General features: G+C 41.5%; 1 protein-coding gene across 1 annotated transcript; it reads right to left on the reverse strand.

Annotated features, from left to right (window-relative positions):
* Positions 1-4,332: 4,332 nt before the first annotated feature.
* LOC136449672 (CDP-diacylglycerol--serine O-phosphatidyltransferase 1) lies at positions 4,333-11,449 on the reverse strand. The gene is made up of 13 exons (XM_066449833.1): positions 11,089-11,449; positions 9,576-9,764; positions 9,295-9,360; positions 9,065-9,124; positions 8,325-8,415; positions 7,321-7,375; positions 7,156-7,235; positions 6,911-7,027; positions 6,741-6,825; positions 6,089-6,180; positions 5,329-5,582; positions 4,838-4,926; positions 4,333-4,746 (listed from the first exon to the last, which is right to left on the reverse strand). The coding sequence occupies exons 2-13, from the start codon at positions 9,737-9,739 to the stop codon at positions 4,628-4,630; spliced, it is 1,272 nt and encodes a 423-aa protein (XP_066305930.1). The 5' UTR covers positions 9,740-9,764; positions 11,089-11,449; the 3' UTR covers positions 4,333-4,627.
* Positions 11,450-12,792: the final 1,343 nt, after the last annotated feature.

Below are 12,792 nucleotides of genomic sequence, written 5' to 3' on the forward strand. Positions count from 1 at the left end.
TAAGGGTATCTATGGTCATTTCACATCTCTACCTAGAAAGTTTTTGGGGGATACAGGTAGTAGCGACTACATAGAAAGTTTATGAACCTCACTTCTAATTGTGCAAAGTTTTTCTTTTCAAATCTTGTAAGAGCAAGTGAGCATACAATTCTTGTACAAATACCAAAATTGTCTCCCCGCTCAATCTTGACTCTCTTCCAATGCCAACGAGATTCTCTGCGAAAGGTTAGCGTGGGAATGGATCTAGGGTGGGAGTCGCCTAAGGCCTTGTTTGGATGCATGTGTATCTTAATTCTATTACATTCCACTTCAACACATGTGGATTGAGATGAATACATGCGCATCCAAACAAGGCCTAACATGAGAAAATTGAAAGGAGAGGTGGGGGCATGAGGCACTACTCGTCCATCTTGACGATGGAGAATAAAAAGGATGGAGAGCCACTAGATGAAATGTTGATAAAGGTTCAAACAACAAAAAGTTCTAGTGTGTGAGTGGAGTAAAACTTCCTAGATGTTGGGTAGACAAACCCTACTTATATTCAAGTGTTGCAACAAAGTTACCTCATGTTCCTCTTTACCCCCGCAATCTTTTTTTTTTTTGGTTTTTTTAGTGATATGATCTAGAACTATGTGATATTAAAGTTGAGTCAAATTTTAAAAGGGCTATGAAAGGAGTACTCACTCAGGGCAGTCCAACGGGAGAGTAAAGAATCTGTTTATATGCATTTAATTGAGCGCCACGTTAGCAATTTGATGAATATATAGGTCATTTTAGTTTGGTCCTAAGTTCAACATTCAAACTTTGACTAGCTTGAGAAAAGATTATGTCATCTACAATATGAAATAAATGCATTTTTATGGGAGATTTGATTAAACTAATATGATGTTGTAGTGTCAGTATATTTTTTGCATAAATTTTATTGAAGTTGGATAAATTTTAACCTAGAACAAGAATAAAACAAAAGCACAATTTAAATATCAGAACAAAATGGAGCGACAAACATTTTTTTTCTTAGCAACAAACATTTTGTGCATGTGTTTTTCTTTCTCCGGAAACTACATCAGGCCTCGTCCGGAGGCAAACAAATGTTTGCCGGCTTTGCCACGCCCTGCTTGGATCCTGTTATTTGATGAATCACGTTAGGTTGGGCTAATATACCTTGTTTATATCTCAACTATATTACCTTTTAAGGGCTAATTTACTGATTATAGTACCATGAGACATGAGTAGTATTATATTAATCAGAGATCGACAATTATAAAACCAAAATTTTGCATGTTATTCTATTTCTAGGTAGAAGTGCAGCATTTGAGAGCGACCTGCTTCGATCCTGCTAGTGGATGAATCACGGTCAGGCTAATATACCTTTGTTTTATATCTTAACGAATAAGGGCTAATTTATCGATCATAGTACCATGAGTAGTATTATATTGATTGGAGATTGACAAATGACAATTATAAAACCAAGATTTTGCTTGTTATTCTATTTATAGGTAGAAGTGCAGCATTTGATTATACAGGGACTACTTACTAGTGTTTGATTGTGGCAGAAAATATAACATGATGGTCAATAATAAATAAAGGCCATATGATGCAGCAATTTCTATGTTCCATTACTAGAAAAATGTGATTATTCAAAGAAAAGGAAGTGAACACGGCCTTTTCCCTCTTTTTTCATAGCGTATTAGTGTCAATCATTGCAGTTGCATGGAGCAAGGATTAAACTATTATGGATGTTATGGAGCGAGACTAACAAAAAGAACATTGAGGGGCAGAATGAAACGGTGATAGTCTTGTCTATATGTTATATGTAAGAAAGAACAAAACAATTGCACATGATTTCCACTGTATGTTTACATACCTATTCATTTCCGCTTGATGACCTTTGTGGCGCAAGTACTCATCGGAACATCATATGATCGAACGAAATAAAACTGATGTAGAATATTTTAGGACTACTGCGAGCCTGGTTCCATAGTTTGTCAGTCGTATCATTCAGAACAGATATTCAAAGGAGATCAACCAATGACAGGATTTGGAAATAAGGATAGCATGCGCATGATCTGCTAGTGGCCTTGTGTGCCTAGTGTGGCACCTTGAAAGCCAAGTTTTAGCAGGTCCATTGCCGTGTCCGCATGCCAACAGCTAGACCGTGTTTCTTTCACACTCTTCGGCCATCTTCACTTCTCACGGGCAAAATCCGTCGAGCACACAGTGTGCAAGTGTTACTCAGCAGCAGCGCGAGCGTGCTGCCCGCTCCTGTTCCTGGACCAATTCCTGGATGCAACCACACATGTTTATCTCGGCTCGGTGGCCGTCCATGGTGCTGCACAGGCAAGATGGATGCAGCTAGAGAACGCAGCTGCGGCGAGTGGAAGGGACCAGCTGCACTGCCGCGCGGTACGGTGCGTGCTGCGTCCTTGACGGGGATGTGTCTGATGCGGTCGACGCAGTCGCGGACCAACGCCGTGGTGCCGGCGAGGGCCGAAGCTGCAGCGTGCCGGAGCTCAATCAAAGCGACCGAGGACGAAGTCACGGATGGGCCCGGCCGTCTGGGAGCTGGCGGCGCGTGAGTAGGCCTAGTGCCAGGAGGAATGGGCGGTCTGCTCGCCCGTCGCGATGGCTAGGGCGAGGGAGGGGCCGTGCCATCGAGTGGAGAGTGGAGAGGAGAGGAACACGGGCGACGCGGCAGGATGAGAAGCGTGCCGTAGCGACGGCGATCTCTCGCGAAGAGTCCACGCTCCATGCCTGTTCGCTGAAGACTTGCTGAGGACGACGGCCAGATGATAACTTTACCCAGGATCCAACGGTGGAGATTTGGAGGCGACGTGGCCCAATAACATTCCAGAGCTTGGCTCTGATTTAGAAGAATAGAGATAGAGATGTGCCGGGATTCATTTTACGGCCCATCTGCATGGATATTCCGAGATTTTGGCCCATCTAAGTGGACCTCCACTTGGGCCGCATTGGTTACCTGCTGTCAGAAAAAGCAGATTGGTGTGGACTCAGTTGACTGCTGCCAAATTGGAGGGCCGCCGCCCAGTCCTCTCCAAAGGACAAAAGGAAGTGCGGAGGCCATATTGGACCTGGACCGACCTAGGGCTGAAAACGGTCCGAACGATCGATAGGAGGTCAAATCATTTTTAGTTTCATATTTTTTTTTTCGAAAACGAAATCGATATTGTTGGAATCGAGAATGGCATCGATATTCCGGTAAATTCGGAAACAAAACTATTCGATCAAAAGTACATCGATAACGATCGAAAATTATGAAAGCGATATCTAAAATACAATAAACACACCAATATACATAGCATGACAATAGCTATATAGATTAATCCAGGTCACATGAAAAAAATAGTGTATTAGTAATGATACATGGCCCAAGAGGCAAGACACATATTATATAGCAATAAAATGACACGACACAAAGGTTGTGTACTGTGCTGGAGTCTAAGGGTGAAGATCACAGGTGCCCTCATGGCCTCAAAGGCTGAGGGTGATTAGCGGGCTTGGCCAATGGGCCTGGGCGCCTGGCCTAGGTGCTCAGCAAAGATGAGATCTTGTGTCTCTGCCTAAGTTCAGTAATTATCGACGATAGATTATTGACTAAATATGGTATTTTTCGAAAACGATCGGAAGAGAGCTAAATCACTTTCGTTTTCATTATCGGATGTTTTTACCGTTCTCGTTTCCGTTTTATCGGCGTTTAGGAGGGCAAGTCGGTAATTTTTCAAAAACGGTTTCCAGTAATCGAGAATTATCGATTTCGTTTTCAGCCCTAGACCGACCCTTCACTGAACAGTGGACCAAACAAGGAATAAGAATCTTTGCATAGGCCTGCTAGAAGACTGGAACCATCAACCATACGGAACGGAGGACCAGCCTAGAGTGTCCCCAGGCTTGGACAACAGTACATTCATCAACAGGACAGGCCTATCCCCTAGCTCCACACATCACAATGAAACACCTGAATCACCCACTGTTTATCAACCAGGCTCAGGCTCTTTTAGTGGGCTCGCACCATACATACAGAGACCGTACTGCTGCTACATTGGAAGGAAATGGTGCAGGTAATTCCCGTGCCCAAGGCAGTGTCAGTGTGGTGCAACCTGCAGATATGTTCAGAAGAGAATAGAGATACCACCTCCCTAGAGAGAGACGAAATTCAGAAAAAAAGAGGGATGTGGCAGTAGCTAAGGACTTGTTTGACTACACTTCAATCCACAATATGTATTGGGATGGGTTGAGTGGAAAATTAACTAAGGCCTAAGAATGGTTTCGAGGGCCATCCAGAAACATTTTTCAACAGTTTGGGATTTGGAGCTGAAAAGACTTAAATCCTCATCCATTATTTAATAGGCTGCATCAAGGGATTTCCACATTCAAGAGCCGGTCAACGAAGTACACCATTACAGACGAAATAAAGGGGAACTGCTATCCTACTTTGCTGATGGAAAATAGAAAGACAAGGCATAAAAAAACTCTCATGGATAATCCTCTTCAGATCACCAAGGCTGACTACAACTACATGTACACAATTTGAATAAATTTTTATTTTTATGTACACGATAACACTGAATTGGGTAAAGAATGGACGCAAATAAATAATTTTTTGTCACAATTATATCCTTTTCCTTATCATTGTTCGGTATTTCCATGTCCACACAAAGAGCACGAGAAGCAAGGCGGCTGTTGACCAGAATGTGATCAACCACGAAGGCATTGACTTTGGAAACAGACCTGCACAGGATCCCGTGCTGTCAGCATGTTTCAAGGAGGTATAAACAGTACTTGAAAGTTACATGCACAGAGAAGTTGGAGCAACACTCACCATGTCCAAACTTGATGCAGATTAGGAGCTCCACAATGCATATAGCCAGGGAAAGCCAGCAGAAGGATCCCACCTTTTTAAATGGTTTGCTGAAAACAATTATCAGACAGTTATTATTTCAGAATAAATTGTCATAATTACTAATGGCAACACTTGGTTGCACTAGTATAAATTAACTTGTTGATTCCAAAATGTTATGACATGCACAGTTCCACATGCTAGCCATGTCTAGTTGACAGGAGCCATTTGTAGCCAATAAACAAGCACATGCACACTGTCAGGGTCTCAGGGATAGATGTGAGCACGATAAATAGTGAAAAAGTCGCCACTCAGCAGACTGAGCATCCAAAATTGCTGCTATTGGAACAACAATGATGTTGAGATGAAATGGGCCATCCCAACTGCATACTGATTACTGCAAAGCAAGCTTTGTGAAGTCTGAACCAAGTTCGATAAAAAAAAATCTGAACCAAGTGACTTCAAAATTATACCTGTCTTGCAAGTAGGTGTTGTACTCACGGATGGTTGGTATCGCAATTAACCACCATAGGACCAGCCGATAGACAATCAAGGGGTTACGCGGGGGAATCCACAGGCAGAACTTGAGGAAGAATGTGTTCAGTTCGACAGCCATGAAAACAACACAAAGGCTCAGCACCTGGATGAATCTCCAAGGACCACGCGTAGGGTGCCACTCATCCTTGTCCCAATGTGCTGGTGTGAACTGTCCCAGCATCCTTTTTACCTAAGGAGAAGAAAATGCAAAATAAATAAACTCTGAAAAAAGGTCAGCTATCAATGTTAAATTACTGGTGAGAAAAAGAGAATAACTTATGGAGGCTATTATTTCTACTACAGTCATTAAAGAAAAAAGAGAAAAAGAAAAATATGCATTTGTATACTTCTGTTTTTTATGTTAAGGCCTATGTGTTATAGTTAACCTATCAAACATATATGAAAGTGTGAGCTGTTGCATTGAAAAACTTGAGATGTACTCAAATAACACAAGTACAGGCTAGCTAAGGGACATTTTAAGAGAACAGAGAGCATCTTGTCTTGGTTTCTCAGCACATCCCACATGCCCAGGACTTATCACCTTATCATAGGATTAAAGTAGGACAAACATCATGTACAGTTTGGGAGCCAATATGTTCCCTCAAAGAGGAACATCCACCAAAACTGGGAAATAGATCCAGCTCAACTGCATGCTCTGCAGAACAGCTCATTTGCCTAAACATCCAATGAACATACCTTACTGATAATGTTGGGTTGGCGGCTCAAACCAACCCATTCATATGTCCTCCCATCAAAGTACCGCACAGTTTTCATTCCAGCCCAAATACCTGAACCATAGACAAAATGGTCTCAGTCAATAAGTGCTGAAACCTTGCAGATAAATATAAATGGCTAAATTATGCCACAATCAGTATAAGACTTAGGAAATGCATATAAAGATGACACGGAGAAGAACCACCAAATTGGAGAGGAACGATAAACAAGGGCAGCAACTGACTTTACAGAGAGATGCATGAAAACATTCTCTATTCAGCAGCTAATAAACCAGTTCATAAAGTACAATTACTACAAAACTCATAGCTTTGTTCTCATCAAAACCTAAGGATTTTTTTAACATTATATTTCTTATTTGAGTCACCATATTACCATGTTTGATGTACCAAGGGCATGTCCAAGAAAATCACTAAGGTATTGTGATGTAATTAAAGTATCAAGGGCATCAGAGGACACCACATAATTAGTGTATAGTACAGTAAACCAACGTTGCCAATAAGTCAATAGATCCATAAAAAAAGGTTGGTTTCAATATATATGCTAAATGCAGGTATTCAGGGGCTACCCAAACAAGCGTATACAGAAAATTACTAAAACCATATATAAATCTCACCAAACCAATTGCAGATCAATATGTCTAGGACAATGCTATCCCACCAGCACTCGTTGAAATTCGGCAACATATGACGAAAAGTGAGCTGCAGGACATATAACGCTACATTAGGAACCTGGGTTTGGAAAGCACAAGTCAAGAGGAATTTGACCACAACATAAAGAGTATACCTCCATTAACTCAAAACCAATTGATAAGGCCCACAAAAGTGGTTGGTTTCGTATCATTATAGCCTTACCCCACCATCCAAGGATATGAGCGATAACAAACTCATCAAAAATGATCTCCTAGAAAAACCTATATTCAAATCAGTAACTTGAAGCATATTGAATAGTCAAGACTGCTTAGTCAGAAATATATGATGAAACGAAATTGAACAAAAAGGAAAGTAGGTCGGTGAATGAAGTCATCATACATAAACATTGTTAAACCTGCTTTTCGGATGATCAGGTACATATATGCGGCAATCAGTTCCATAAGATCTTTCAGGCAATTCTGCTCAAAGTACAAATATCAAATCAGTATTTATCAAGCATTAAATCTACACCACTAAGACTGATTAGAAAGTTAAATGCATTACCGACACCAAGATCAGGATGAAGATACTTCATGAATTGCCTAGCATCATCACGAGTCTGCAAAACAAACTTAATGAAAATATGAAATGCCATACTGACTAGGTTTTGCTGCTCTTCTCTTTAAAATCTTCGCCACTGAACTCTGACTTGCCGAAATACTGTTTTATCTTATGAGGATGAGCCATTGAGTAATAAAACAACATAACATCAGAGTAGAGATATGGAGGGAAAATTTGGGACTGAGATTGGTTTCACATGGTGGAAGCACAGCAGTGCATAGCTCCTGATCTGGTTTCAATCTTCGGCAGGAGGGGGTGAAAGCACCCCTATTAAAGAAAGAGATGGACAATCGTATTAAAGTATTTACACAATTTCTTAACTTCACAAACATAGTGATGCATAATAAACTCATTGGACAGAAATGAACTTCTGTCAAAACAGTCCGCTGATTTTATTTATTTATTTTGTAAAAATCATACAAGATTTGACAAAATGCTTAGCATTTGGACTGCCTACAAGAATAGCCTTTACCATCTGAAACACAGGAATATAATATGCCATCTAGAAATGTTTCTACTGTATAGATAAGCTACAACCTACCACCATACATTGTAATTCTCTTTAGCCACCCACTTACCCTAGTTTCAAACTAAGCTTTACTCTCTCCAGTTTACGCCAAATTGTGCATTATACTTGTTGTTGGTACTCTTTCATTTTGATTGTTAAATCCTCTGTTTTTATTAAGAAAATAGCCAGTGACTTATCATTAGTTCAAGTGAAGGGTGACCTCAAGTATTAATAAAATTAAGGACCTACGCTAGGCAGGAAAAAAAGGACAGGGACATCAATGTGATTCATTACCAATGCACAAAATAGTTGGTAACGATAAAGATTTGCTTAATAATAGATATAAAACAAAATAGAATGCAACACTCTTGACAATTCATGCAGTGAAAGAATCTTTTTAAAAAAATATTGAACAAAGTTAATGAAAAACTGCATTCACCTGGAAAAGCAAGAAAGTGAGGGCGACAAGGTAAACAACTGCCATCCCATGAACTAGCCTCCAAATGGCAGGATGTGGTCTAATGAGTACACTAAATCACAGCAGAAGTATATGTCAGTAACAGTTTGCATAAACTCAAGATGCCTTAATAACTAAATCTATAGACTTCAAGGAAGTAACTCTTTTCTTCAGATGAAATGAAGCAAACCCATCATTTATTTCAAAGAGAAGGGCATGTCATCTGGGAGCAGAAGTATGAAGCAGGAAAATAACAAATTTGTTATCAGAAAATGTGATTCCACTTATTGTACTGCAACAAAACAAATGAAGCACTCTATGTGGAAAGGTTTTTGCTGAGTCATTTAACAAGATGTTAGATTTGAACAGAGTTTGTGGGAATGCATCACTTTTGTACCACATGACTATTGTCCTTATTATATCTATCCATATGACTATGAGGTACCTCAGGTAAACTGCTTTCTGAAATTTACACTCTCTTCTTGGCTTTGACATGCGTGTTCTCTCCCTCTTAATGAAATACACGCTCAGGTGCGTTCGCGAAAAAAGTAAAATGCTTTCAGAAATTTTTACGTGTCTGCGTCCTGAGCAGCTGGTGTTCAGTGCCTTTCTTGGCCTTAATTTTGATGCCCTGGGGACATCTCTACCCATAAGTTGACTTTGTTTTTAATGTGGAGATATAAAACAATAATCAGAGTTGGGTAAAGAGCTCTGTAACTCACGTTGAAGGTGCCTGAAGAAAAGAGTAAGCCAAAAAAACAGCAATCATTGCGAATACACCCCTGTTGACAAGAGATAGTAGAAATTAGTTCATAAGCCCTCCTTAAATGGTAAGCAGCACATGAGACGAAGAAAAATGGTGATCAGAAATACTGAGTTCAGAACCAAGGGAGCATCATAAAAAATATAGCTGCAAGAAAAGCAATAGAAGAGGACCAATCATTACAAATACCTCTTGACTGACGAAACACGATCAGCAGATGAGCTCCTTTCTGGATCGAGAGCACCACTTGCCCAACTGATAAAGAACATGAAACAATACTCATCAAACATAGAAGTCATGTGCATCTGCTAAGTAATATTTTGAATAATATATATAATGGTGGTTCAAATTGAAGAAAAAGGTCCAAAAATACTACAACAGGCCATAACCAATTATACATTATTATTATTTCAAAAAAAAGGATGTTCCTGTCTATAAAATGTTCCACAGATAAAAGACTATGAACTCACATTAAAAAGCATGTTCCCATCAGCAAGAGTGAGATCGTTCGAGGCTTGTATGCCCATGCCGTCCATGGATCTACATCACCAAAATGATCGAGTGGTCTTACACTACCATTGCAGACGGTGCCATTACATCCTCTGCGAGGTTCGTGATGACCATTGACCCCCATTACAACAGCCTTGGCAATTTACTATCTGCAAAATATCCATAGCAGCATTTGAGAATGCATAATAATCCTACTGACCTTCGGAAGACAAAAAATTCACCACTCTTCCACGAAAAAGCAGCATGTAGCTCCAATACTTGCTAATAACTAGCAAATGAATAATATACTACTGAGGCCACAGAAAAAAAAACAAGTAGGTACAAGTGGATAAATGTCATGAATGGTCCAGCATATCTGGGAGTAATCACTTGCTTAGAATAGAAGAACAAATTTGGCATAAAAACGGCTGTAGTCGTACCCTAAGCATAAAACCTAATTTGCTAAGTACAAGTTCTACACTGCTTGCTCAATCATTTGGCAGAGATCACTTAATGAGCCCTACTCAGTTCCAAAATGGTTTCGGTGGCATTGAGGCTAGGTGCCAAATCCCAAACCCGAAATACTTCCGGCTATTATTCCAAAATAACAGAAGTGGTGTGGTGTGCTGCAATCAGAGGCTGCGTTAGAGCAGAGCACAGCACAGCAGACGGAACCTGAAGCAGCAAAGAACAAGGCCGAGCAAAGGAAAAATACATACATTCCCACGAAGAAGAGCACCAAAACCAAAAGGGATCGAGCAATTCAAAAGAAACGCATATAAAAAAAACAGCCCGTGGGTTAACAACTGTCGAAATAATTAGGGCGAACAGTGATCCGTACACATCGTCCAAATTAAGAAGGCAGAAAAGCTAAGACACAGCAGCTTTTGCGAGGCAGCAAAAAGGCCCAGAATTTGAAGGTGCGCGCATCAAATCCGGTGGAAATCCGCCGGCCGGCGACTCCCACGAACGAGAGCGCCCTCAGGTTCAGGTGAAGTGCGCACCAGAGAAAAGGTTAGCACCGGGCAAAGCAAAGGCTGCTGGATGAGCAGTCAAACGCAGCAGATTGATGCAATGCAGGCAATGAAATCGAGGAAAAAAAGACGCCTTTACAACAGCATATAAAGACATCGGAAAAGGCGGCGTTCCGTTGAGCCCCGCAGGTCCGCACGCCCGCGAGAAACCACCGCGGTGGTTCGCCGGGCGAACACGGCCAGGAGCGTATAACCGAAACAGTAACTGCCGGTCCACAACGGCAGGGTAGCCGCCGGCAGCCAGCGGCAGAGACCGTGCCGCTGCGTACGGTGCCCCAGGACCGGGGCATAACCGCAGGAACGGGGCGTGCCAAAACAGGATTAGGGCAGCTAATATCTCCCCCGAGCCGAAAAGCTGATCCGCGGAATTTGTGCGGGGACGGCGATGGGAACCGGAACATGGGCAGCGTGGAGGAAAGGGAGGCGGCCAGGGAAGCGGGGGGAGGAGAAGTGCACGTACGCGGTGGAAAGCGACAGCAGCGTGCCGGTCGTACGATCCCGCGTGCGGGGAGATCCAGGCCGTCGAAAGCGACCCAGGGAGTTGCTGTCCCTCTCCTTGCTCGGTTTCTTTCTTTCTTTCTCTCTCTCCAACGCAGCTGCTGCTGCAGCGGCGGCGGCTGTTCGCGAGGGGGAGTTTGTAGAGAGAGAAAGAGACAGGATGTAGAGAGAGAGAGGGAGGGAGGGGGAGGCCAGGAGAGGGTGCGGGGGGATATAGAGAGGGATAGAATGGAGTGTAGCCCTGCGAGGAGGCTGCGAAGTGCGAATCTTCTCTTCTTCTTAAGAGAGAGAGAGAGAGAGGCAGTCAAAGAAGCGGCTTGAGAGAGAGAGAGAGAGAGAGAGAGAGAGAGGAAGAAATCGGAGTCTTGCAGGGGATCATTGGGGCATTGATGATGGTTCACTCGCTGGCCCCCTCTTTCTCTCTCCTCTTTTCTCTCTTTCTCTCTCATAGACAGAGGTAGGAGGAGAGTAGGACCCGCCATGGAGGTGCCACCACCACCATCCTCTTCTTGGTTTAATCATAAGACGCCAAAATAAAACTTAACTGATGTCTCCCAGTCCAGTGCCACTGTGCTCGTTAAGCACAGCTAGCTAGCTAATGCCACACATGGGGGGCGGTTTTATAATGTCAAACTGTAAATCTAGCCAGTACAAATGCTTAATAATTTATTAATAGTTTGGCAAATACATGTAAAGTAGTGAGGCATCTTTACTTATTCTAGGCTTGATCTTTTTTTTTCTTTTTTTCAGTTAAATTTGAATAATTTCTTTTTCTGCCATTGCAATTTTGCACAATCTTTTTATTTGGTCAAAATAAGGGATTACAATAAGCGAGGAAGAAATCTCTTGGAATAGCACCCGTTGAAATCTTGGAACCAGTTGAAATCTTGGCGCCCATGCTCATCTTAGGGCATATTTAGATCAGCTAGAGATATAGTTAGTGCAAAAAAACGTCAAAATAATTGGAGTTAGCCTAACAACTAGTTGAAGCCTCGACTAGACCCTGTTTGGTTTCTACAGACGCTCCTAAAATTCCTGTCACATCGAATGTTTAGACACATGCATGGAGTATTAAATATAAATTAATTACATAACTTGCGACTAATTTGCGAGATGGATCTTTTAAGCCTAATTAGTCCATGATTTGACAACGTGGTGCTACAGTAAACATGTGCTAATGCCAGATTAATTAGGCTTAAAAAATCGTCTCGCAAATTAGCCTCCATCTATGTAATTGGTTTTGTAATTAATCTATATTTAATGCTCTTTATTAATATCTAAACATTCGATGTGACATGAATTTTAGGAGCGACTAAAGAACCAAAACACCCCTAAATTAGTCCTCTCCTGTTTGAATGGGCTAGAGTTAAAAGTTAGTTGGCTAACAATTACCTATATGCATCCAGAAGGGCTCTTAAAGGCAGCCAACCCGGTGGTTGAATTATCATCTACAAATACTAGACTTTTTTTATTGTGCTGGTAGTGAAATTTAACGAATTTGTTGGTTTCATATAGGAGATGTTCAAAGAGGCTCAACCATAAACTCATACGTGTCACTCTAGTACTAGTAAAAAGATCCTTGTGAACAATATGATTTATTCTAAGTAGTGTGTTTGAGAAAATCTGGAATTCCCCCTCTCATGAAAAGGTAAATAGAGTAAAAGCT

Source organism: Miscanthus floridulus, chromosome 5, assembly GCF_019320115.1.
Source record: "Miscanthus floridulus cultivar M001 chromosome 5, ASM1932011v1, whole genome shotgun sequence".
In the NCBI taxonomy this organism is placed as follows: domain Eukaryota; kingdom Viridiplantae; phylum Streptophyta; class Magnoliopsida; order Poales; family Poaceae; genus Miscanthus; species Miscanthus floridulus.